This window comes from Gasterosteus aculeatus, chromosome 20, assembly GCF_964276395.1.
Source record: "Gasterosteus aculeatus chromosome 20, fGasAcu3.hap1.1, whole genome shotgun sequence".
NCBI classification, from domain to species: domain Eukaryota; kingdom Metazoa; phylum Chordata; class Actinopteri; order Perciformes; family Gasterosteidae; genus Gasterosteus; species Gasterosteus aculeatus.
Window position 1 is genome coordinate 4,105,078 of NC_135707.1, and position 24,497 is coordinate 4,129,574.

Consider the following 24,497-nt stretch of genomic DNA (forward strand, 5'->3'; position numbering starts at 1 on the left):
TGAGACAACACGGGGCCCTGAGGACGGAGTGCAGACAGCGGCGGCGGCATCAGAGGAGAAAGGAGAGGCTCGGAAAGAACACAAGGGGAATTTAGATGCGCTGCAGATGGCCGAGACACGTGTTTCCCACCCAGTGGAATTCCACTCAAACGGCCCTCCAGACGTTCCACCCACAATGCACACGGCACCAAAAGCACTGAAAGCAGAGTTCTTAACTTCACCTAAAAATATCTATGTTGATCGCTTCGGTAATGACATGTTTTGTTATGCTGACGTAACGTTAGAAAGGTTGCTAGTTGAAAAAGTACTTGTTTTTTTACTTAAGCAAAAGTAATGTAAAAAGGATTCAGTTACAAGTAACATATATAAATTCAAAATAAAATAATTGTAATAATAGTGCGTCTTGGTTATAAATTGTGATGCTAAATGTGCACATCTTACGTTAATGCTGCAGCTAAGGTGAAAAGTATTTAAAAACTTTATAGAAGGCTTTCCCCAGTTTTATATAGTGACACATCATAAATTGTATGTTAGTCCACACTCTACTCCTCTGAGGTATTAGAGGTATAAAACGTCTCGTATTAGCCTGGGCAGTACAACTTAAAATGTCACATACATTCATTTAATTTTAAATTTTAAATCGCCTCTATAATGTCGTACGGTCAACAAAGTCCTGTGTCCTTTTATGTCTAAAACAGTCAGCGAGGTTCTGGCCTCAGACCTGCAGCCAGTGTGTCACTGAACAAATGTTTTAGTGCTTTTTATCGGATTAGTCCACTCAAAGAGCAGCCGGCTGGTCGATGGTCCACTCGCACTGATGGGTAACAGCATTATCCCGAGCGGGCCTGTGGATTGGCAGACAGAACCGTCCTGCCATTGATCGGCTGCCTCCTCCAGGGCCACTCTGATGCAAGCGTCCATCCAGCGTTTCATTTGTTTATGAAATATTGATATTGGCTTCCTATCTCCTCGACAGATGAGGATATTAGAGACAGCGTTTAGAGATGCTGGCAACGAAAGTAGTGTTCTTTCTTTCTTTTTTGTTTGTAGGATTTACCTTTCTGTTGTTTCCCCAAAATACAACCTGGAGGCCTTTGCCAGCAATGAAAAGGCAAACATTGCTTTCAGGAGATCAACAGTCTCACATCACAACGTGAGCTTTTACACTTGCTTAGAAACTCCAAAGTAAAAACTGGAAATGGATGAAGAACGTGAAAAGCGATGCAAATGCTAAGTCATCTACGTTTGTTAAAAAATGTAGCGTACCTCCAAAAATGCCACTCAATCAGACCCACAGGAACACACCATTTCGTGGTGGGGTTTTGTTCAGAACTTTATTGCACACACATCTGAATGTCCATAGCGCCCTCTGTCTGCAAACCACCCGTGGTGCCCTCCGTCCTCCAGGAAACCTTAATTTAACCTTTTATTCCTTTAACCACAAAACAAGCCGACCCCGGCTCCCTCGCCGCAGGATGGATGCAGTCGGCCTTGTCGGTAAACGGATGCTCTGGTCTTCCCATAATGACAGTCGGGATTGACGTGCTCCCCCAGCCGAAGCCTTTTATGCAGGGGAAGAGCCTCCTGGATCAATAGTTGTTACCTAGGAAAACCACTAATGAATCCTGTGGCTCCCGGAACAGACCGCCGCTGCTCTCTCTGCCCTCACAGGGGGGAAAAAACACGCAAAGGTTTAACGGTCCTGGTGATGATGTGGAAATTAGCCTCCAAACACACCAACCCCATTGGATTAAAAGGGGAAGATCAGGGGATTAGGGTGAACGTCGTTGAAGTGACCCGCGTTTGTAGGCCATCATAGCAGGTGAACAGGCCTGTTGTTGCGTCATTCCAGGGGTCGGTTTTCTGGTTCAGCGGTGCACTGCCAGACAACTTGGAGGTTGTGGTCTGGCCGTCGCTCCGGCTGCTCCATATAATCTGTTTTTTCAGCGCAGGATTGAAGTACTTATTTGTCAAAGCGCGTTAGTCACCTGTCTGAGACTTCTAGTAATGAAAAGGCTTCGTGCCAACGAGGTGACATGTGCAGCGTTGTGGGTGACAGTCCAGAAGTTTCCAGACGGTGACACATTTTCCTTTTTTTTAGGTTTTGTACTCCAACACATTTGATTTAGAAATAAATTACAATGAAGTTCAAAGTCCAACTTCCACCATTTGTACAGTTCTTTAACATTTTGACAATGATTTATTGAGGTTGATACACAACTGTTAGCCTAGCTTAGCATTGAGACTGTTTCAAACAACATGCCTTATTATTTACAACATTACAACTTTTTTATTATATGTGAGTTTAAAGGTTCTGGTAGACATAATTTATAACCAAGTCCAATGAATCATTTTGGCCTAAAATTGGTTTTGTGCATTGATTGCATCCTGTGAGATGCATGTAATGGTAAACTATGTCGGAACATTTCTCTTGTGCTAAACCCGTGTCTCAAGTGTCTGTATTTGACCCTGATGTGCAAAAGCAGAAAGATTTCAGGTTTCCATATGCAGCTGTGTCTGAAGAAGGGAGTTCACTTGCTCTCACAGACGCTCGAACAAAGTAACAGTGTGTTACCCTCATCTTCACCTGGATTCTTATCTCAACCTGATTTACAGCTTCTCGTACCTGGCACTGAGGATAGTCTTCACATGTGTATAAAAACTCAGCGGTTTTACCGCTCGGAGACGCCATTTACACCGAACGCTGAAATACGTGCTTGTGTGTTCGACCTCCCGCTTGCAAGCAATAGTTTAGAGCCAGATATCTGCGGAGAGTTGCTCATGTAATCGTTTTCTCTTCTAAATAAATGTCAACTTGTTGACTTTAATTGATCAACGTGTTGCGATCCTTTGCATCAACCAACTCGGGGGGGATCGTAGATCCCGACACTCCTCATAGCGACCTCGTCTTCCCACCGGCAGCTTCTTCCACCGCAGACTCGGACGGTTGAGCGCAGTGCACTCGTTCCTCCTGTGCTGCGTAAAGCCGACTGCTCCTGATGGATTGTGACAGGCTGGATTCATGAGCAGCTAACGACCCGCCGGATCCACTGAGATATGGAGTCATGGCCTTCTCCACCCGCGCTGCACCTGCACCACGCGGGCAGCATGACGGAAAGCGTCGAGCTGAGCCGAGCACTTTGCAACTGGTCTGCAGGATATTAGTGATTCATGGGCTAACAAACCTGGGCCGCCCGCGGTCAGGAAATGCTGACTTATGTGTAAAATATCAATTGAATTAGTCTGAGAGCCTGTTGCTGAGTCTGCACTGCCTTGTTTTAATGGTCGCTGACGCTAACAGTGCCGCGTAAATCACATTTGTACAAGGAAAGAGAGTCCGGAATTAGATTATACTTGTTTACATATCCATTTACAATTTGTATTTTTTCATTATGACACAAACTAACAACAATGCTAAATATTGATCATGCGCTGAATTTATTCAGAGGATTTGGTTTTAACATAGACAGTAGTGTGGTTTAAGTAGTGATACATGACATTTTGATATGATTAAATGGCTATTTATGTCATTGCTCAGTATAACACAGTGGATTTTAAACTAGTTCACAAACGTACTGCATGCGCTGTTTGTCTCTTCTGGGAAAGTCTTTGGATGCACAGGGAAGTTATTTCCCACTACTGAGCAAAGAAATAAGTGTTTAGCATGATCAGGATATCATAAGATTAAGAATAATCACATACAATAGTGAGAAAAAAAAACCCTTCACACAAGGCGTAAAGTGCAAAACAACAACAATCATCATTCATCAAAATAACGTTAAAGAATTCCACGGATACAGGCACCGCCCCGGTGAGCAGCGGGGTTCGGTTGTTTGGGGTCGAGCGGTTTAAACGTGTTTAAAACTCAAGGCACATTGTTGCGTCTCCGGTGCCAAACTCCAAGCCCCTCGTTCTTTCACGCCTGAAAAAGTAGCCCCCCTCCTCTGTCCCCCCCAACCCCTCCGTCATAGTTATATGTAGGCCAGCCTGCTGAGCAGAAACAAAATGGGAGCTCGGTAGATGCAGCCTCAGCACAACCGTCCCGTCAGAGGAGCAGGTGCAGAGGCCGTTTCTCGCGGGAGGCTGGATTATTACTGCATGACGCTGCGGTAAAAGCATGGACACGTCACAGAGCAGATTGGTTGGTTAGTTGCCCGTAAGTCACAAGCGGATACTGCCTCGGTTATACGCGAGCAGTTTATATTTGAAAAGCTACAACACCAAATAAACGCACATCATAATTCCCAGAAAAACTATTAAATGTGCATTTGTGATTTAGTTATTTTAGCATAAAATAACTAAATATTTAACTAAATAATCCAAATACATGTTTGTGATCAGGATGCATCGATGCTTTTTTCTCTAGATAACTACACACAGTGTGTGTGGTTTGAAGTACATCGTAGAAAGCACTTTAATAGTTGTACTTTACTTGTGTAAGTTATTTCACATTGCTACTCTACCAAGTTTCAGCAGAAACTGTTTCACTCCACTACATTGATCTTATAGTTACTTTTCAGGTACAGGAAAGCGGTGTCTAGTTTGGTCCCTTTATAGTGTAGTTGTGTGTCAGTTGTTAGCTGTTGCACAGGGTTTCATTTAAATACAGAATTTGAAGCACTAGGGGTGAAAAAGAAAATGAAAATGATTTCATTAAAAAGAAACGTTTCAAGGAAAGTCAGAAGGTCCGATGTTGTGACTCTTCAAAAGGGGCATGAATATTGAGAAAATATGAACAATAACTGCTGTGAAGTCCTGATGCACACAACAATATTTTGCACACGGGATTGTTGTGTTGCTCTATAAATGAAGGCGGGTTTAAATGCACATGTTTACACCTGGGTGTGCCGAGACCCATCAGGCGTTTCCCATCGGATCCGCAGCATCTCAATTCAAACGCACCCCTCCGCTGCAAAACCCCCAAAGCTCTAAACCGGCTTCACTCCGAGTGCACGCACACTGCCACGTTCTTGTGCCTCTCCCAGTAGTGGCAGTCGTCAGGAAAGCTCCACGCGGCTGCAGACTGCTTGTGGCGACTGACGGCGTGAACGACGAAGCCGCAGAGCCGCTCCTCCAGCGCCTCCACCACCGCCGGGGCGTGGCCCTTCTTGGCCAGGCCCTCCATCGCCTGGCGGACGCAGTCGCGGGGCACCGGCTGGGGTTTGGTGCTGTACGACACCACCAGGTTGATGTCGTTCACCTGGAGCACCTCGAACCAGTTCTGTCCCGCCACGTGGTGAAAGTGCTGCCCCGCCCGCCAGTTCCGGTAGGAGCTCCCTGAGTGGTTGATGAGCCGCACTGACCAGCTGACCCAATCGTACTTCTTCATCAGGAGTTCGAGGAGCTGCTGGGTCGTGTTTTCCAGGTTGTCTTCTTCCTTTTCTTGCAGGAGGCGCTGAGCGTCTAGTTTCGCCTGCTCTGGGAAGGCGGCGACACAGGACTCGATGGAGGACTTCATCTTGGACTCCACCTCTTCAATAATGCTGCTCCACTCCTGGATTTTGTCGTCTTCTTCGTCTTGGCCGCGGGTTAAGGCACAGTGGCCCAACAGAGCGATCAGACCCAAACAGAGGAGCTCCTTCATCCGGACGCAGAACTCTTCCAGGAGACGACGGTTCCTCGCCACGTACCTGCAACAAAAACGGAACCACTTGAATATGTGTTGAATTCATCTTTTGCTCCAATACAGAGAAACTTGCATAATTTACCTATCAACCAAATCTAAAACAGATTCCCCGAAGCCGTTTGTCCCCATCAGAGCATCGTAGAGCAAAAACAGGTTCTTCTCGCCTCCAGTTTTGGCAAAGTGCTCCACAAAAAGTCTGGTCTTCACCTCCCGGAACTGCTGTTTCGCCTCCAAGATGTCCATATACTTCCGAAACTGGTTCCTGATGTTCTCCTCCACTGAGAAGTACCGGGAATCCAGTCTCCCCTTCTTGAGCTCACAGTCGATGTCCTCTAGTTGGGTGGAGAGCACGTCGAGCTTGTTTCTCACCGTCAGGAACTGCTCTTTGACGTAGAAGACCTCTTTGCTGTGGACATTGTCCAAGGCCAAGCGGAGGACCGGGGCGGCGGCCTCACAGAGGGGGAAGAGCTCGCCCACGGCGCTGGCCAACACCTCGGCTCCCTTCTGAAACATGTCCATCACCGCCTCGATGGCCTCCTTCTTCTGGGCCACGGCCTTCTCCAAAGAAGTGGTCATGTTCTGAGACACACAGCGACAAAAGATGGAGTGCGAGACAAATAAACATTGGGGACGATGATAGGAAGAGATTAAAGGACAAAGTGGATTATTATCCTCTAGAACCGTCATTTAAGCCCTCAAAGAGACGCAGTGACGTCGTCTCGAAATGTTCCAATCTAAATCTTTGATATCCAATAACTGTTCCAGTGGAAAAACACAAGAATTGGATTAAAGTCCAAATTGAATAGAAACTGAAGGCTTTTCAAATAATCGGTCTCCTCTTTCATCATTGACAGCAGTTTTTTGAAAAATCACACATACTTTTCACACTTTCTCCTTGGTGATAAAAAACAGTTGAAACTATTTGTCCTTCAACGGTTTGTTTCTTTTTTCTTTCAAGCAGAAAAGCAAAAAACAACACTTATAAAACTGACAAACTAACTTATAATAACTATTGTAAGTATAACTATTATTTTTGACACATGATAACAATAGTTGCAGCCCTACAGTAGAAAAAACACAAGACTTAACTGCAGGATATAAAAAGGATTCCCTTAGATCTGCATTGACGTGGTGAAGAAGATACTGATGTCATATAAACAAAATGGGGGCTGAGATTACTCGCCTGAGAAAATGACATAAATACCAATGTGTACCAATGACTCAATGACTCAGAGGCCAAAGTGAAAATATCCTTTCCTTTATTTGAAAATGCTATTTCATATTTAGATTAAGAGTGCGAAATACAATAAATAAATAATCTATATAACTATCCTTTAAAACAGATTGAACAAGCTGCGCCATTTTTCACTGTCAAATGAAATGCGCAACGGAAAGAGGGTTTTTTTACGCACAAATCCCCTCCGAGCATCGGACACACCTTGCGCCATATTTACCCCCTCTGATGGAAGATAAGGACATCCATCACATTCCTGTTAAGAACAATGCCGTCTTTATCCGTATACCTGAATGAAATAAACGCGCTGGTCCTTCTGGCTCGATGAGCTCCAACTGCTGTAAACAAGTTGTTGTTTTTCCTGCAAGTTTGAAGATTTTCCCACCGCTCTGTCGTCCTGCGTGGAGCCGAGGAGGGGTCCGAAAAACAGGATCCAGAGAGGAAGAACAAATGCGCACTCACGATCTGCAAAGGAGAGACGGACGGAGAGACAGACAGACAGACAGACAGACAGACATACTGCAGGAGGTGACATATGTGGTCGCTTCCATTTTCTTCGCGGTCTTTGAGGCACCACGAAAGGACGATCCAGACTCTTCTCAACACAACGCAGCCAAATGACATTTTCCGTTTGTCATTTTAAGCAAATCCTCGAGGTCCCTCACGCACAAAGACGCAGACGTCTCATTCTCACCATCATGCAGTTCAGCTGATGCTGAATGTTAAAGGATCCGAACCTGAGGTAAGACGACTGGGAAACGAATTGATTTCTCTTTTTAGTTTTTCAGGAGGTTAAATTGGTGCAATTATTATCGATTTAAACCACAATCTCATTTTAATCCCCAAACGGATGCGTGAAAGAAATACACCTCAAACAGTTGGATTTTTCATAAGATTCCGAATGTGTTAAAACATTCAGGTAGTGAATAATTCAACGACACATCGTTTATTTATAACTGTTAATGTGCGTCACCTCTCTCCAATTGTCTCAAATAGATGAGGTTGAAACGGGCTTCTAGAAATAAACACCGAATTACGTTTGTTTTAATCACTCAGAGGACTTTACATCTCCCTCCATCTGCGCGCAAAAGACGCGCCCCACTGCGTCCAACTGAACCCGCCTCACAAAAAATAAATCATTACGCAATTCATTTCTCCTCCACATCAAGACGAGCTTCACGTCAGACACGGAGAATCCTCCTCGTTTCCCCGCGTAATACTGTTATCAGATTTCCTGAAACGCCACACGTGTATTTTTATTCAGGTGGAAACAGATTTGTCGTCACGAGCTCCAGAGAAGCCTGCGCTCCATCACGTGATGGACGACGTGCGTCTGCGGCTCAAAGGCGCTCCTCGCAGGTAACGATCTCCGTTACTCTCGTTCTCAGTAATCTGCGGTGCAAAAGTTCCTGCTTTGGTTCCCCGACTCTGCGCCGTGTGTCAGACCTGTTCAGCTGGAAAAGCATGAAGCGATTTTAAGCGATTTGAAGTATGGGGCCTGTACCCGTGTTACTTCACCTGCAGCCCCCCCAACCCCCATTTTACGATCGGAAGCCATTTATTGCCACATATGTTACACATGGTGGAATTTGACTTGGTGCAATATAAGAATATAATACGATGTAGTAAAAATCAGATAAAACATATACAAGCTATATTTATTTACAGATAAGTAAAACACGTATGTATTTATGTCCATGTGTCCGTGGTGTGACCCTTGTACCTTGGATCGCCTTTGGCTGGGTCACGGGTTAGATGTGTGCGAGTTAAGAAGTAGGCTTCTTCATCATCAGTGAGTCAGGAGCCGCAGACTTGGTGCTTCAGTCCCGTTGGCCCTCAGGGACTTCGGTGAAAACACGTGTGGTGCTGAAGCGCGCCCTCTGCTGTATAGATCAGTGAACTGCACCATACATTTTCAAACATTTGATTCAGATAGTTTTTTTTTTTCAAAGTTAGCCAAAATTCTAACCTCTGAGCAAACAAAATATACCAGATTCTTAAATTAGGGGAAGTAGCTGGCGTACAAAAGTACGTTGAATATGTTATTGTATCAATGAAATGTTTTTATTCTGAAGATGTGTGTGGAGAGACTTCCTTTATTGACTCTAGATTAAGATATTTCCAACACAGAAATTCAGCTGTAAAAATTAGATTTAAACAAGAGAGGCAAATAATCATAAAATTACATCCAAAAGAAAACCTGCCATAAAACTCTGCACATATTTCCAACACTTTCATTTCAGTTGAGTTTTTCTATTTCGCCTGTTTTTCTTGTCCTCGGTGCATTAGTGGGGTTTAACACTCGTGTCCGTTGTGCCGAGTGTGTGCAGCAGCACTAGCAGTGATATATTCATGCATATATAAATGTTTACATCTTCTCATACTTGAATTTTGGTATTTTGTATTGTGTTTATTATTCCTTAGAAACGTATAGCTTTATATACACTAATATATATATATATATATATATATATATATATATAAAACACACACACAAACAGCCCCAAGTACTGCATACTAACACCCAAAAACTATACACATATTTAAGTTAAACATCCATTTCAAAACCACCTTTTTTCACTTCAGGAATGTTCTCTCTGGAGCTCGGTTCTGTTCAGCAATGAGAGGTTGTTCTCCGGCTTCCCGTTCATCCAGATGTGTTTCATGTGCAGGTTTCTTAAATGATTGACAACTTCATACCCGTTTTATATGCTCAACGTTTATTTATAGTATATCACCAGGCATCAAAGATACATAACAGCAACATATTCACATATGGAGTTTCCATAAAGCCTTTAGGCGTTGGTGGAATATTCCTCAAAGAGCCTTCTGACTGTTTATGAAGCGTAAACCAAATCTGTTACAAGAGATTTGGCACAAAGCCGTCGAACCACCGGAAAGTAAAGAATAGTTATGTGTTGAACATATGTATATGAAGTGAGTATAATGTATACAAACTGAGTAGAAAGCCATCAATGACAACCAGATATCGTTTAGTGATCACATGTCGAGTTGACTGGGGGTCCTAAGCCCACCGGGCACTGTTGCTAAAAACAAAACAGAAAGACACAATTACAAAATATATTTCAACTATAACTTTTGACATCTGTAGTGTGAACACAATTCAAAAACACGATGCCTCAAGCAATCATAGCCAAATGATTCAGGCAGACAACGGGGAAAAAAAAAAACCCATACAAAAATAATATAAAACTATCTGCACATTCAGGCACCGTTGGTCAGATGAGTGATTGACGAGACGAACCAGAACTCCAATCAGAACGCTCGGGCTTAACTGAATACATAAGAGGCGGGAAAAAAAAGCCTATATAATGCCTCCCAAAGAAACCCATCAGTAATTGCATCTACACATCACATACGTAGTGCGGCCCCCCTACACATGTAAAAGGGAATAAAGTGTAAAGGATTAATCCAGTGACATTTTAACTTCCTACAATACAACATTTAGAAAGTCAAATACCTCAGTTGTGTATAAAACATAAAACCATTTTAGGAAGTGAAAAGAGAAGCACATTTCATAATGTTTAAGTTGACCTAAAATATTTTAGTGTATCATTCAGTGTTAAACATATCTGATTGTTTGTGTGCGCTTAGTGTATATTAGAAATTCTATTAAAAATGAAGAACTCTGTACGGCATCAGAAACTAGTGTCGAATAACATAACATTTCGAAAGCAACAAGTATGCATAGTGTATCATGAGCGCCATGCAAACATCCAATACATGTGGCACATCTCTGTTAACATTGCACATGTTTATATGATTTAGTTTGTCTTTACATTCATAGCTTTGGAAACTTCTGGGTATCGGTTCCTTGTTTTGGTTTGCTTATAATATTGTATGTGTATATTTATATATTTCTTTAACTCCCTCAGTTATGTAAATTGCATAACACAAAAATATGGTGTTATGCAAGTCTTTTTGGATTCTATGGAATGCAGATAGGGCCCCCTAGTGGCAGGATCGTAGTACGACAGCAGCCTCTTTCAAATAAGTTACTGCTCACGTTTAGGTTTTATTCAGTTGCCTTTTCCAACTAACTGATTATATTGTAGTGTAAAAGAATAATGCCAAAAAACTACAGCAATTGGCAAATATTTTAGAAAAGTGCTTAATGTGGAACAGTCATATTAAACCTTATTCCTAGATGCAAGTTTAATTAAATGTGCTACGTAGCATGCATCTCTTACTATAGGATTCAATGATTTGGTTATAGATTTATCTCTAACGTTCTGCTTCAATTGAAACCGCTTTTAGCGTAGTTTTGTTGCTCATTATTTTTCAGCAAAGACTTTAAATGTTTAGAAGGAGGGAGAAAGTTAAGAGGAAGCGTGGACGTGAGAGTCCCGGCTATGAAGGAAAAGCAGCAGTGGAGGGAAAAAAGCTCTTCTTCATTTGCACCTGGCGAGTACCGCCTGCATCTTCTCTTCCACATGCTGCATCCTCTCGGCCCACTCCTCGCTCAGACCCTCCTCGTCGTCTCCGATGACGGTGGCGTATCCCATGAGGGCGATGAGGCCGATGCAGAATAGGTAGGTGAGGCGCGTGCAGAGTCGCTCCATGGTGTGGCGGTCGCCTTGCGAGTGCGTCAGGTACACCTCCAGGATCGGTCTGCTGAAGAGCTTCGACTTGCCCACCACGCCGTCGTAGAGCGTGTGCAGGTTCTGGTCCCCCAAGTCGTTGGCGTAGCTCTCCACGAAGTCGTCCTTCTTGCGTTCGCTGTGCGCCGGCTGCGCGTTCACCATTTTCATGAACATCCGGAACTGGTTCTTCAGGTTCTCCTCCACGCAGCAGTACTGCCCGTCCAGCGTCTCTTTCTTGATCTGCACCAGCGTGTTGCTGTTCATCTGGGAGAGCCCATCCAGGGCCCGGTTGACGGAGCCAAACTCGTTCTTCAGGACGCGGATGTCCTCGTCGTCGACGTGGTGCAGCACCACCCGGATCAGAGAGCCCGCCACGCCAAAGATGGGGTTAACCACAGCTGCTGCCGAGGAGATAGTGGCCACGCACTGGAGGACTTTGACCAGGCCCTGCTTCAGCTTGGCATGGTCCTCGCGGATTTCCTCTTCCATCATGTTGTCGAGGGGCGGAGCAGATGTGGACGTCACCTTGTGCAGATGTTGCCGTCTGTGACAAAGAAAGATCGTAGTTGATTATCATTGATGGTCTTTAGCCTGACCAACAGTTTCACAGCTACAGATCAGCGGAGTCCACTTGTGATCCGTCAGAAACAACATGTGGACTGACACTATTCACACAGAGCTACTTTCATTTAGTTGCTCTCGTCCTGATTGATCATAATGGAATAGGAACAGGGAAAAAAAACTCCTTAAGTTGTTATAGCAAGACAGACAATGTGGTCCTGGTTAAGAGGATTCTCGAAACATTAGACAAAACAGGGATTCAAAAAGGGATATTTTTTAAACCAGGAAGTGAACGCATTCTTGTCCCTGGCTGGTTGCAGTTTTTGGCAGTGAAGGAGTTAACAGCCTCTCTGCTTCTGTATGTCAGAGCTCCATTCAGCAGCTCGAGTCTTTCAGCACCAGGCTGCTCCGTGTGCGTTTGGATGGACGGAGCCGATAGCTCCTCAGCACCAGCGATAGATGGTGCGCAGCGCACGCAGCTGAATGGAAAAGCAAGGCTGAGCCGATAGCAGCAGCTGATGGGGGAGGTGACGGAGCGCTGCCGTACGGTGGAAAGACAAATGTGCCGCGGCTGACTGAGCCGTAATACCCGTGCTAAAGTTGAACACATGACATGATTAAGATACTTGTGCGAGTGAAGAAGGAGCAGTGAGAACAGGATTAAAAACAGGCGTCTTCCCTCAAAGGCAAGCAGCATTTTGGACGGTTTGACACAGAGCCGCTTTAAGCAATAACATCCTGTCATCTTCTTCTATAACTCAGCGGGTGGCTCCGGCTCGGCATGCGTGCCACGGCACCGCGGACACATACCACTGACATTACAACACAGCCACAAAGATAAGCACAGCAGATGTGTTGTGCTGTGCTGTGCTGACACTGGGGACGCACACAGGACACAGCTGGGGACCACAAAGCCCTGCTGGTTCCTGTACCGAACAGGCTACCGTGTGTTTCCGTGTTATTTTTTTGTCCCTTTTTTAAATACTCATGTCCACCAGAGGGGGCAGTACTTCAACCTATAACAGACACCCGTGCAATGCACCATCCCATTTCAGCACCATCACAGTGGACTAAAACCAGTGATGCAGGATTTAACCCTTTAACTTGAGATGAACTATGCTTCTGAAGCATCTTTTTTGCACAACTTATTTGCAGTTCTGCTAAAAGCCATCGGCTCTGCCTATAAATGTCCTTTATTATAACTGCTGATAAAAAAGTTATTTACTTGACGGTTAACAGTAAATTCAATTCAAATGTGTATTTAAATGATTGTGTCCCTGTTTTCCAGAAGACATTATTAAACACTAACGTGTGGTTGAGGGGGAGGGTCTTCTCAAACTAATCCTTCTTGTCACATCTGCTCATCTTTTACACTGGATTGATGATGAATGGATCATCAGCAGATAGCTGACCCATTCGTTTGGCAGACTCCTTGGTGCCGATCCTCACGTTGTGCCCCATGGCTTCTTAAGCGTGGGAGATCCCGGTTCTTTCTTTTGCGGACCGCCTGCACGCCGTATGACCATTGAACCGTATCTGCGCTTAGAATAAATATAAATCGACTTTTATTTTTCTCAATTTCTTCATTTAAGAGTTATAGGATTCACAATGTGCTATCTAATAGTTGTTCGGGTTACAAGAGGGAGTTAATGGAAGGGCTCATTACAGTCTATACAGCAGTTACCGCTTTGGAACAACATTTCCATAGAATAATACTTAGCAATGTTTAATATCAAAGTGAACGATTTTGGTAAAACTAGTTTTTTGATCTTCGTTCTTTGCATTTTGAGCTGCAACAGACAATTGACCCTTAGTTCAAATCAAATAAATTCATTTCATCTTTACCTACAAATACTTGTCGTTACATCTTATAATCAACGCAAAGGCCGTTAAAGACTGGCGTGCAATTAAGTTAGTTTTACATATAAAAATAATTAAGGGACAATTACAGCTGGTGATGGCTTGACCAATCACTGCTCTCCAGCACCATGGCCTTTTAAAGACATCCACGTCTCAGAGAGAAACTCTACAGGCCCAAAAGTTGTGTCCGGGTGACTCAGCTTCTGCAACACTGTGCCTCCACACACACACACACACAGGTTCTACGGAAATGTGACGTTTTGCTCACGAATCATTTGACTGCGCGTTGGCTGTAAACAAAGCTTCTCTCTGTGTCTAATCAGGAAGAACAACGCTGTTCTCACCTGCGGCGCAGCGGCCATCTTGAAGGTTTTCTGTGATAGCAGCAATGCTAGGCTAGCCCACCCCCATTTACACGTTGTATTCCATTAAAAGTATATAACAAATGATAAACAGTATATTATGTCGTAAAAAATTATTGTTTAGGAAAAAACATAGTTTAGTCTTTTAATAAAAGTCATAAATTTACATTTCCATAGAATAATACTTAGCAATGTTTAATATCAAAGTGAACGATTTTGGTGAAACTAGTTTTTTGATCTTCGTTCTTTGCATTTTGAGCTGCAACAGACAATTGACCCTTAGTTCAAATCAAATAAATTCATTTCATCTTTACCTACAAATACTTGTCGTTACATCTTATAATCAACGCAAAGGCCGTTAAAGACTGGCGTGCAATTAAGTTAGTTTTACATATAAAAATAATTAAGGGACAATTACAGCTGGTGATGGCTTGACCAATCACTGCTCTCCAGCACCATGGCCTTTTAAAGACATCCACGTCTCAGAGAGAAACTCTACAGGCCCAAAAGTTGTGTCCGGGTGACTCAGCTTCTGCAACACTGTGCCTCCACACACACACACACACAGGTTCTACGGAAATGTGACGTTTTGCTCACGAATCATTTGACTGCGCGTTGGCTGTAAACAAAGCTTCTCTCTGTGTCTAATCAGGAAGAACAACGCTGTTCTCACCTGCGGCGCAGCGGCCATCTTGAAGGTTTTCTGTGATAGCAGCAATGCTAGGCTAGCCCACCCCCATTTACACGTTGTATTCCATTAAAAGTATATAACAAATGATAAACAGTATATTATGTCGTAAAAAATTATTGTTTAGGAAAAAACATAGTTTAGTCTTTTAATAAAAGTCATAAATTTACATTTCCATAGAATAATACTTAGCAATGTTTAATATCAAAGTGAACGATTTTGGTGAAACTAGTTTTTTGATCTTCGTTCTTTGCATTTTGAGCTGCAACAGACAATTGACCCTTAGTTCAAATCAAATAAATTCATTTCATCTTTACCTACAAATACTTGTCGTTACATCTTATAATCAACGCAAAGGCCGTTAAAGACTGGCGTGCAATTAAGTTAGTTTTACATATAAAAATAATTAAGGGACAATTGCAGCTGGTGATGGCTTGACCAATCACTGCTCTCCAGCAGCATGGCCTTTTAAAGACATCCACGTCTCAGAGAGAAACTCTACAGGCCCAAAAGTTGTGTCCGGGTGACTCAGCTTCTGCAACACTGTGCCTCCACACACACACACACACACACACACACACACACACACACAGGTTCTACGGAAATGTGACGTTTTGCTCACGAATCATTTGACTGCGCGTTGGCTGTAAACAAAGCTTCTCTCTGTGTCTAATCAGGAAGAACAACGCTGTTCTCACCTGCGGCGCAGCGGCCATCTTGAATGTTTTCTGTGATAGCAGCAATGCTAGGCTAGCCCACCCCCATTTACACGTTGTATTCCATTAAAAGTATATATTTGGCACATAGTCGTTTTTCTAACTCGTTTAAACGATTTCCTGCCATTCCCTGGTGGTGCCCGACAGTTTTCTCTTTGTTTACAGATCACAGGCCGTGTGGCAGTTGGGACACTTTCCTCAGGAAGTGTTCGCCCCGTGAGGACCGCGGCTCAAACAATGCGTGTATCAAATCAAAACAAATAAACAATGAAGTGATCTTCCGGAGTTCTTCTGATTGTGAGTACTATAAAACAAGCAGAGCACCGTCTGTGCTCACAGCTCGGGCCCGGACAGCCGCCTCCCGGCTCAGCTATGGCTCCCCCTAGCCGTGCCTCCATGTTTCCACAGTGCCCTGGCCCTCCCAGCTCAATCACACCACAAATACACCAAAATACATCAGAAAACCTCCATTCCTCTGTCTAAATGTGGAATAAAGAGTCTATACCTGCTTATCGGATTGTATTTGGCGCCATTGGCCATAGAAGGAGGTGGTATTTCTTACCTTTTGAGGGTGGCTGTTGCTACACTTCCCTCTCCAAAGGCTCAACCTCGGTAGCCTCCTTCTTCTTCCCAGCAATCCCTGCAAAGAAAAGGACACTTCCATGTAAGTTGACTATGTAGGGGTGAACAAATTGGACAAAATTGATTAAAAAGGGCCCATATAACCCCCAAACCCCAGATATTGCCTTTTTGGCTCCAATTAGAAATAACCTCAAGATTGCAATTTTAAAATGACACGAAAATATCTTTAAATAGTAAAAACCCACTCCTCGAACACACCATGTCCCACCCCTGTTGTTTCAACTTATTGTGGTCCATCCAGCGCTCATACAGTTGATACTGAAGAGCAATTGTCAGTCAAGGCGCAACTGGGCACTGTGGCGCTTTATGCGTCGCTTTGTGCCTTTTCCAAGCCTTGAAGCATCTCTGGAGGGCTACAGACGCCCCATTGGTGGTATTTATGAGTCGAAGAGACCCTTATTGTGTGGACTGGATCGCAATAGTTGGGAAGAAAAATACTTTCATGAGTTTAGAATCATACTAGCAAAGAGACAGCTAAAGATCCAAACGGACCTCTCCAAAAGTGCACAGGTGCACATAGAGCCCTCTAAAATCCTTTGGAGAAGAAGGAGAACGTTTAAAGAGTGTAAACGTAATTATAATAATAATTCCATTCAAATGTTACCAATTACACTGAAAGATTAAAGGCTACATCCAATAAATGTCGAATTTAAATTATTTCTGGAAACGTTTTTGATCCTGAATGGCCCCGACAGTGCTTTAGATCTTGAAGTAAATAACTGCACGTATCTGACTACATTTTAAGTACTTGGATAGAGGTTTTGTAATACTAGCATCCCGAAGCTCACAAAGTGAAATGGTGTATTCAGAAGACCATTAAGGAGGCAACGACCTGAGCTTTAACGCACCGATTAAAGCGCGCCACAGTAGCCATTTGTCTGGTGCTGTACAGAAGTCAAAGAGCAATAATCTAAGCATGTAGCGCAAAATATAAACGTATATATAGTCCCATATGCAAAAATCCACGCTGTCAAATCCACTGGATCCGTAAACGCGCAGCAGCCGCGCGGGCAGTTGAAGCTGTTTTCCCCCAAAACAAACCTCGATGCAAATTCAGTTGGCAGCTGCAAGCAACGTTGAAGAACAGCCCGGTCTAATGTCTGCTCTATTTACGTCGTATACCACAACAGCAGATAGCCGCCGATATAAAGGGCTTCTGCCTCCCTGCGTGTCCGGATCTGACGTCTGCAGCAGGTTAAAGAACCCGTATCCCCTCATATCCCCCCAGGACCCCGAGCCTCAAGAGCAGCCCGAGAGGGGAACCGTCCTCTCCAAGGCGAGAGGATGAAAATACACTAAAAACACGACTGTCCGTTAGAAATCTTTAGTCATCTGCTCAGACAGCACAGTTGGTGAAAGCGGGCGCATGACGTGTCCCTCTATTCAGCAGCCGGAGCTGGAGCCGGACGCGCGTCCTCGATGCGCAGCAGCAGCGGCAGCTGTCGGACGCGTCGCCTTTCAGACCGCAGCCGCGGAGCGACGCAAACACCAACTGCGCTGCAACACCTGCGCTGCAACAACTGCGCTGCAACACCTGCTCTTGTGCAAGGTCGGCGGTCAAAACGCGTCACATTTAGGCTGATGGACGACGAACGGCTTCTGTTGCAAGACTTGTTTTTGTTGTTGGGGAGCAGGGGGGCAGAAGAGCTCTCTGTTTAAACATTAATCATTTTCTGTGCTTTAAATCATCTGTTTTTCTTACTGTACGCCTATTTACAGGGATAAAACACTGCATTTCACAATTTACTAAAAGAATACCTCATTTTTTGTCGGATTTTAATTCAACGTGTAAAGAATTTAAAATAAAACAAATAAAACAAATGGAAATCTTGTTTTTCTTTTTATGTCATGTTAATTCTTCATTTGTCACAAGTAGATGTTGTTCCCGTAATTTAACCACCATCTTAATTATAGGGATGGATGTTTGACTCAACAGGGGCCGTATAGTTGCTGTTTTATGAGAATAGTACTGTGGCATAGCTTAATATTTCCCCAAGTATTATACTCAATCTCCATCTAGGTGTTTTCTATAGCTTGCACTAGGAAAAGTTTAAAGGAAAAACAAGATAGAACTTTGAGAAATCCTGTCCAAAGTGAGATGAATGCAGTGTTTTTCACAGGGATAATTGAACAATGGAGAACAAAGAAATGACTTCCTAGCGCCTGGAAGCAGCCATCCGGGCCGCCCTCTTCCTTCTCTGAGCCCCTTTTGTCTGTTCGGACGACGGCCCGCCCTTCTTCTAGTATCTGAGGAAATCCAGAGGTCAGGAAGGACTGAGGAGTAAGTGTTCACCGAGTGCAATTCATGTTTTTATTCAGGGCTGAATCACATGTGGCCAAAGACAGTTTGTCAATGCAGTGAATTGTATCATAATGTGATGTCAGAAAATGAACATATAGCAGAAGGCAGGTAGAAATGTCTTTTCAGAGGCAGAACTCATGTCAACACCTCAACATTCAAACATGTCCACGCGGGTCAATAGTATAAGGCCTAAGCATATGTTAAAAGGACTTAATGACATTCTTCTAAAATGTAAACTATGTCTAATGTTGGATGTTTTTTTGAAAAAAGTAGTAAAAGTAATAGTATAGTGTGTCAAAAAAAGTCAATAAAAAAAAAAAAGTATATATATTACATCAAAAATGTAATTAAAAGTATTGGTACAGGACATGAAAAAAGAGATGTGTGTATGTAAAGAAATAATAGTATTACGCTTTTCTAAAAAAAAGCTATTAAAAAAAGAAAGTATGTTCCAAGACTCATATATATATATATATATATATATATATATATATATATATATATATATATATATATATATATATATATAGTATCTCCACAAAACTCCTAGTATCGTATAACCAATAAAATAATATTGTATTGTTTGCCCATAAAAGGATCCTATCATTAAGAGTCATATTACTACTCCAAACTCAAAAGTAAAAACAAATATATAAATGCATAAAAGTTTTAATGTTAATCTTTGGAACAAGGAAAAAAACTAAAATCTGGGACGGCAAGGCTTAGATGTGAAACCCGATGGGATTGATAAACTTGCTGATCATCTTCTGACGTCATCCAGGGTGCAACAAGTCATTGATTTGGCTATTCAGTCAAGGAAAGGTCAAATATCTAAATGATAAGATGAGGAATGATCAAACAGAAGTTACATGATTACGTTAGAATATCCCAAACAGAAGTAAAAGCAGAAAGAATAGTCCCTATGAGTAAGTGTACTGTGTCAAGTATTTCTATAATTTATAGCATAATATGTAAAAAAAACAAAACGCCATGTTAGTGTATCAAAAAGGAAATTTGTATCTCTAAAAATGTTCTGCTTGTATGACATGAAAATCTGTTGTATGGTTTGTCCAGAAAATTCATAATTTATTGATGAATTCAGAGAAAAGTGTGATGAAAAAAACCCCATGAAGGTACAGGATTGGGAAAATATTTCACTTAATCTATTATATATTTCTAATTTTTAAAAATCCCTATATGGTGTGTTAAATAAAGTTATTAATTAACAATATATTGTGGCTAAAGTATATGTTGAAACAAATGATAAACAGTATATTATGTCGTAAAAAATTATTGTTTAGGAAAAAACATAGTTTAGTCTTTTAATTAAAGTCATAAAAATTAAATTATTTCTAATGTATTTCAATATATTTCTCTAAAAAGTCAGACAATAAGAAATGTCATAGTATAGTTCTGAATACCGAATTTATTTATGAAAATGTTTCTATATATTATGTCACAAAATAATCACAGCAAGGCCTGTTGAACAAAGTGATGACAAAGTAAAGTAATAGTTATAGCTAATATAAAATTAGCTGAGATGCAAAATATCACATCACCAAAAAGTCATTTTGTCTGTCGAAATTATGAATAGTATAGTCCAGCAAAGTGACGAACAAATCTTAATTAAGTCTGTTATTTTATAAGTCATCGTCAAAGTTATAGTGTAGTACACTATGTCAAACAAAATAGTATGTCGAAATAAAGAATAAAAAGTCATAGTATGTTGCAGTACAGTATGAAGCAAATAAGTGATAGTATGTTGGAAAAACATATATTAAATTTCAAAAACTCAGTCATAAATTAATAATGAAAAAGTCCTTAACGTATGTTGAAAAGAGTAATAAATCATAAAATAATCTGTCAAAAACGTTCTGATTACAGAGCAATACAATGTGACATTTGTATCATCATCCAATAGAACAGTGTTGCCCTGTCCTCTGCATTCAGATAAACTCCATTACACAGCCTGTAGTTTCAGGTACAGCCTGTATCGATCCAGCGGCTGTCACATTAGAACTAATGAACTTTATGTCCTTGGATCAGATCTGCAGTCGCGTTCCTACAGACATGCAACGCAGCACATGAAAGGCCCAATGAAGAAAAAGAACACATCTATGAAAAAGTAGAAAGTGTGGAGTTTTGCTCAGTGTTGGTTTTTATATTTCAATCATCCTCAATATAGGTTCAAAATTTGGGGACCGTATCGGAAGATGGGAAATCTCAACTTCAACACAACAAATGCATAAACCGCCCTGTGTTCCCTGTGAATGTCCTTATGCTGTGCAACTACAGCGCCGCCGTCCATCAGCTGCACATTATTCCCCCGCTGTTGCCGTGGGGTCCCGCCCGGTTAGGTTCCGGTGGGTCTCTAGGCGCCTCCGTGTCCTGGAGCAGGTGCGCGTAGTGCACGGGCTCCGCGTGGTGGCGAGCGTTCTTCCGAGCGTAGTACCGCTTGGACGCCGCTCTCCACGCCTCCCGCTGCAGGGACTGAGACGCCTCCGGTAAATCCGATATCAGCGTCCTCCTCCTCTTGTCCGCGAAAGAGATGGGATGAGGGTACCTGGAGTCTGTGACGTGCGAGACGGGGCCCGAGCGCGGGAAGAACGGGCCCAAGTGGGACGGGGCGGGGCCCGAGGGCGCGAGGAAGGGGCCCGGCCGCGATGGGGCGGGGCCTGAGCGCGACGGGTGCGCCTGCTGGCGGGCGACCTTCCGGGCATAGTAGCGCCTTGAGGCCGCTCTCCAGGCTGCCCTCTTCTGTCTCTGAGCCTCCTCCGTCAGCTCAGACATGGGCACGCCCTTCTTCTTGTTCCTGGGGAGGTCAAGAGGTCAGAGAGGACAAATCATCAAAAAAGATGCTGCCCATAAAATATTATAGAACAAATGTTCACAACTGCATCGTACAGGAACAGTGTGGCACCTCCCAGCAACCCCCCCAGTCCAAGCAGGAGGGGACATCAAGTTAACATCAAGCACACATGCGTTAAAAACGACCCACGTAATGAGATCAAAATTGAAAAAACACTCATGATGCAGTGATTTGGACCAAAGAAGTACACATTTAGTTTTGGAAATGTTTATTTTGTCACACATAACATAAACCATATAACCCACAGTGACCTGTGAAGTGCATCTGTAGTAAATGTATGAAATGAAATGAAACAAAAGAAAACTGATTCAGTCACTCATTGGTACAGTGTGAATTGCCACCTTAGTGCATACATGTCGCACATACATGTCGCACAAATTACTCTTTTAACAACAGCTGGTGATTTCTCACTCTTTTCCATTTGGGCACAAATTGCACCTCCTTCTCTTTTATTGCCGCCGCTGCCCCCCCAATTGCATATCTTCGGTTTGCTGGACATGCACACGCTCCTCGGCTATGGTCACCGGGGATGAGCTCTTTTGTCCCTCTAAATTGGTGAATTTCAAAACCTCCTAAATGATAAACAAAACCCAGGCCTAGTTTGGGGAAATGGTTGTTGAACCAGATGCAGGTCCTGAGCCGCTCCTCGGGATGTTGTGGCTTCGTGCTCTGCCCCGAGTGGGAAGGGCGGGGGCTCATTCCAGTAAGACCCCTTTTTACTCAGTCTATTGGCCTGGGTCTGAGCTTCATCTCCAGAGGACTCATCAGGTGAGTCTTTGCTCTCATCTAAAGGAGTCTTCTTCATCTAGGGAGAGCTGGATTTCTAGACACGCCCACAACTCCAGCTTGACCATGTGTCACATAGTCTCGGTCATCAGCATCAGAGATGTCAGAATCAAGAGTTGCTTCATCTCCCTCCTCCTGTTCTTTGTGGCGTCTCTACGACCATTTTAGATGTAAATCTGGCATAACTGCGTAGAGCTGTACCAACACTGGGGATATAATTATTAAATAACTCACCTGAGGTGTTCGTCATGGGGGTCGTAATAACCGCCTGGATCTGCATGGCGGTCCTCATTTAAAGTTCTTCTCTCCATCTCTTTCTCTAGGTGTTCTAAAGGGATCAGAAGGAACATGCACACTTAGTTATTGACACAACTGCTACTCTAATCATTTGTCCAGTGACAGCCGGAGAAACAGTGATGTGACTGATGTTTGGGAATATGCACGTGTAACAGGGAGGACAGAAGGTAGGGTGCATCACCGTTTACGCTGGGGCTCTGGTGGTCCTGATACGGATGGCCAGCGCTCTCATGAAGCTCCCCAAAACTCTCTTCACTCATTTCCAACTTGATCAAAACCGGAGCGATGTCACACGGCTCTTCTTTGATGACAAAGCTGCTGGGAGACATCGGCAGATTGCCAGCTGCCTCCGACACATCGGAGGAATTGGAGGAGAGGGAGATGCAGGACCGGTCTGTTCTGGCACGAGATGACGGCGGAGCCGACAGCTGGCTTTGGGGGGAGACTTGTGAGGGGGGGTTTGCAAAATGGCCTACTGTCGAGAAAAATAGATTTAAAAAGTTTAAGCCATTGTATGTGTATTCATAGATTTTGAGTCTGTGTAGACAAACATACACCAATACATGTTTGATGCAAATAAAAAGGGGATGTTTCCTGTTCACAGCAGCATGCACATTCCCAGTGTACCTGACCAATTGTAAAATAAGTGCTTATCCATCGTGGTTGTATTGAAAAAGAATATTTTGTATATATATTTAGCCTTTTATGGGCGAGGCACCACACAGTGGAATAAAAAGGCAACTCATCAAAAACTAATTCCACACATATCTTTAACACTTCAGATAAATCCTCCCCGACTGATGAGCAAACAAATCCTATTATTGCTCTTCAATCATAAAGGCTCCTCAACTTTATCTTTTTTAGGGAAATAAAGCCTTTTTATCGGCATTTCGAGCGATCAATGCTCACCGGACGTCCTGAGTTACACAGAAAGCCTTCCCTTCCGGTTGAGTTTCTGGGGAGGAACTAATGTCGAAGTTGTTTATGTCTGTCGCTCCTCCCCACCGGCGTCTATTGGCTGAGACACTGACAGGATAAACAAGTGCAAATGTCGAGTTTGAAAACCGGTACTAACACCTCTCCAGCTTTGTTCCACTTCCCTTTATCAAAGTTAGACTTTCTTCATCCTACATCTTTGCCTCGTTTGTCTCTGTCAGAGGGAAATTGTTTGCACAGAAACACTTCAAATGTTGGTGTGATTTATATTTTCCCACCCATACTAAGAACGCGACCAGTTTAATATCCTATGCACTCATATTTACGCACAATTGATACTCATTTCATAATCCTGCTGCTCGGCTGTCATCTCCGTGTCGATGCAGCTCAGTTCAAACCCGCTCCCCTCGATCGTCTGCGGGTCATCGGGGGTCCGAGAGCCAACCGGGCTGCGCTCCCCTCCGAGCAGTCCGCAGGTGAATCCCCGTCGGCGGAGCACCTTTACCTCGCACTCCATCTCCGAGAGACTGCTCTCCAGCCGACGGATCTCTTTGTCCTTGTCGGCCACCATCCGCTGGTACTCGCGAGTCCTGGAGCTGTTGACGCCGTAGAGCACGTTAATTATCGAGTCTATCGCCAAGCGAATGGCGTTTTCCACCACGAGAGCTTCTTCGTCGCGCAGGTGTGGGTGCAACGTTTGGTTTTTGAACAAATTCATCGTCAAAATATGCGAACGTGTGGTTTGATGTTGACAAGCTACAGTGCTAGCGACAGTGCTAGGCTACCAGACGCTGTCGGGCTGCCTGGAACGCGCCGCGCGGCTTTTCACATTTAACGCACGAATCCGAGGCGTCCCCCCGGATGTCCACTCAGGGCCAAACAAAACGAACGAAAGGCAGACGTGTGTCGAGCTCACGTTTGTGAGGCTAGGCTAGTAACGTTTACACCAGAAAGGCTTCCTGCTTCCGTCTACTTCTTCGGCAGCGAGGCGTGTCCCCGGATGTCGGCCCGGCG

At 43.5% G+C, this 24,497-nt stretch overlaps 3 protein-coding genes and 1 long non-coding RNA gene across 7 annotated transcripts; 1 reads left to right on the top strand and 3 right to left on the bottom strand.

Moving 5' to 3' along the window:
- Positions 1-3,343: 3,343 nt before the first annotated feature.
- On the bottom strand, positions 3,344-7,426 carry LOC120810702 (uncharacterized). Its single transcript, XM_040165503.2, has 3 exons — positions 7,150-7,426; positions 5,709-6,205; positions 3,344-5,630 (listed from the first exon to the last, which is right to left on the bottom strand). Exons 1-3 carry the CDS (start codon positions 7,393-7,395, stop codon positions 4,940-4,942), a joined length of 1,434 nt encoding a protein of 477 aa, XP_040021437.2. The 5' UTR covers positions 7,396-7,426; the 3' UTR covers positions 3,344-4,939.
- On the top strand, positions 7,357-18,114 carry LOC144389507 (uncharacterized). Of its 2 annotated transcripts, none has more exons than XR_013453614.1 (4): positions 7,357-7,602; positions 8,125-8,219; positions 15,817-15,948; positions 17,681-18,114. It is a non-coding gene; the product is annotated as an uncharacterized LOC144389507 (long non-coding RNA). The 2 variants fall into 2 exon arrangements; XR_013453615.1 differs by having other exon boundaries at positions 17,684-18,114.
- rpz (rapunzel) lies at positions 9,564-17,714 on the bottom strand. Of its 2 annotated transcripts, none has more exons than XM_078094557.1 (3): positions 17,335-17,714; positions 16,214-16,291; positions 9,564-12,008 (listed from the first exon to the last, which is right to left on the bottom strand). In XM_078094557.1, the coding sequence occupies exon 3, from the start codon at positions 11,954-11,956 to the stop codon at positions 11,273-11,275; it is 684 nt and encodes a 227-aa protein (XP_077950683.1). In that variant the 5' UTR covers positions 11,957-12,008; positions 16,214-16,291; positions 17,335-17,714; the 3' UTR covers positions 9,564-11,272. The 2 variants fall into 2 exon arrangements, with proteins under 2 accessions (XP_077950683.1, XP_077950684.1); XM_078094558.1 differs by having other exon boundaries at positions 17,142-17,681.
- Positions 18,115-20,001: 1,887 nt separating the features above from the next.
- LOC120810705 (uncharacterized) lies at positions 20,002-24,482 on the bottom strand. 2 transcript variants are annotated; one of them, XM_040165508.2, is made up of 4 exons: positions 23,814-24,482; positions 22,729-23,022; positions 22,485-22,578; positions 20,002-21,407 (listed from the first exon to the last, which is right to left on the bottom strand). In XM_040165508.2, the coding sequence occupies exons 1-4, from the start codon at positions 24,199-24,201 to the stop codon at positions 20,903-20,905; spliced, it is 1,281 nt and encodes a 426-aa protein (XP_040021442.2). In that variant the 5' UTR covers positions 24,202-24,482; the 3' UTR covers positions 20,002-20,902. The 2 variants fall into 2 exon arrangements, with proteins under 2 accessions (XP_040021442.2, XP_040021443.2); XM_040165509.2 differs by having other exon boundaries at positions 22,729-23,019; positions 23,814-24,481.
- Between the last annotated feature and the right edge of the window lie 15 nt (positions 24,483-24,497).

Coding starts and splice junctions, on each gene's coding strand:
- rpz (XM_078094557.1), bottom strand. CDS start 11,956: ATGATGGAAGAGGAAATCCGCGAGGACCATGCCAAGCTGAAGCAGGGC.
- LOC120810705 (XM_040165508.2), bottom strand. CDS start 24,201: ATGAATTTGTTCAAAAACCAAACGTTGCACCCACACCTGCGCGACGAA. Junction 23,023..23,813: donor TTATGAAATGAGTATCAATT/GTGCGTAAATAT, acceptor TTTTCTCGACAG/TAGGCCATTTTGCAAACCCC. Junction 21,408..22,484: donor CCCCATGACGAACACCTCAG/GTGAGTTATTTA, acceptor TGACCTCCCCAG/GAACAAGAAGAAGGGCGTGC.
- LOC120810702 (XM_040165503.2), bottom strand. CDS start 7,395: ATGTCACCTCCTGCAGTATGTCTGTCTGTCTGTCTGTCTGTCTGTCTC. Junction 6,206..7,149: donor AGCGCGTTTATTTCATTCAG/GTATACGGATAA, acceptor TGTGTGTCTCAG/AACATGACCACTTCTTTGGA. Junction 5,631..5,708: donor GTTTTAGATTTGGTTGATAG/GTAAATTATGCA, acceptor TTTTTGTTGCAG/GTACGTGGCGAGGAACCGTC.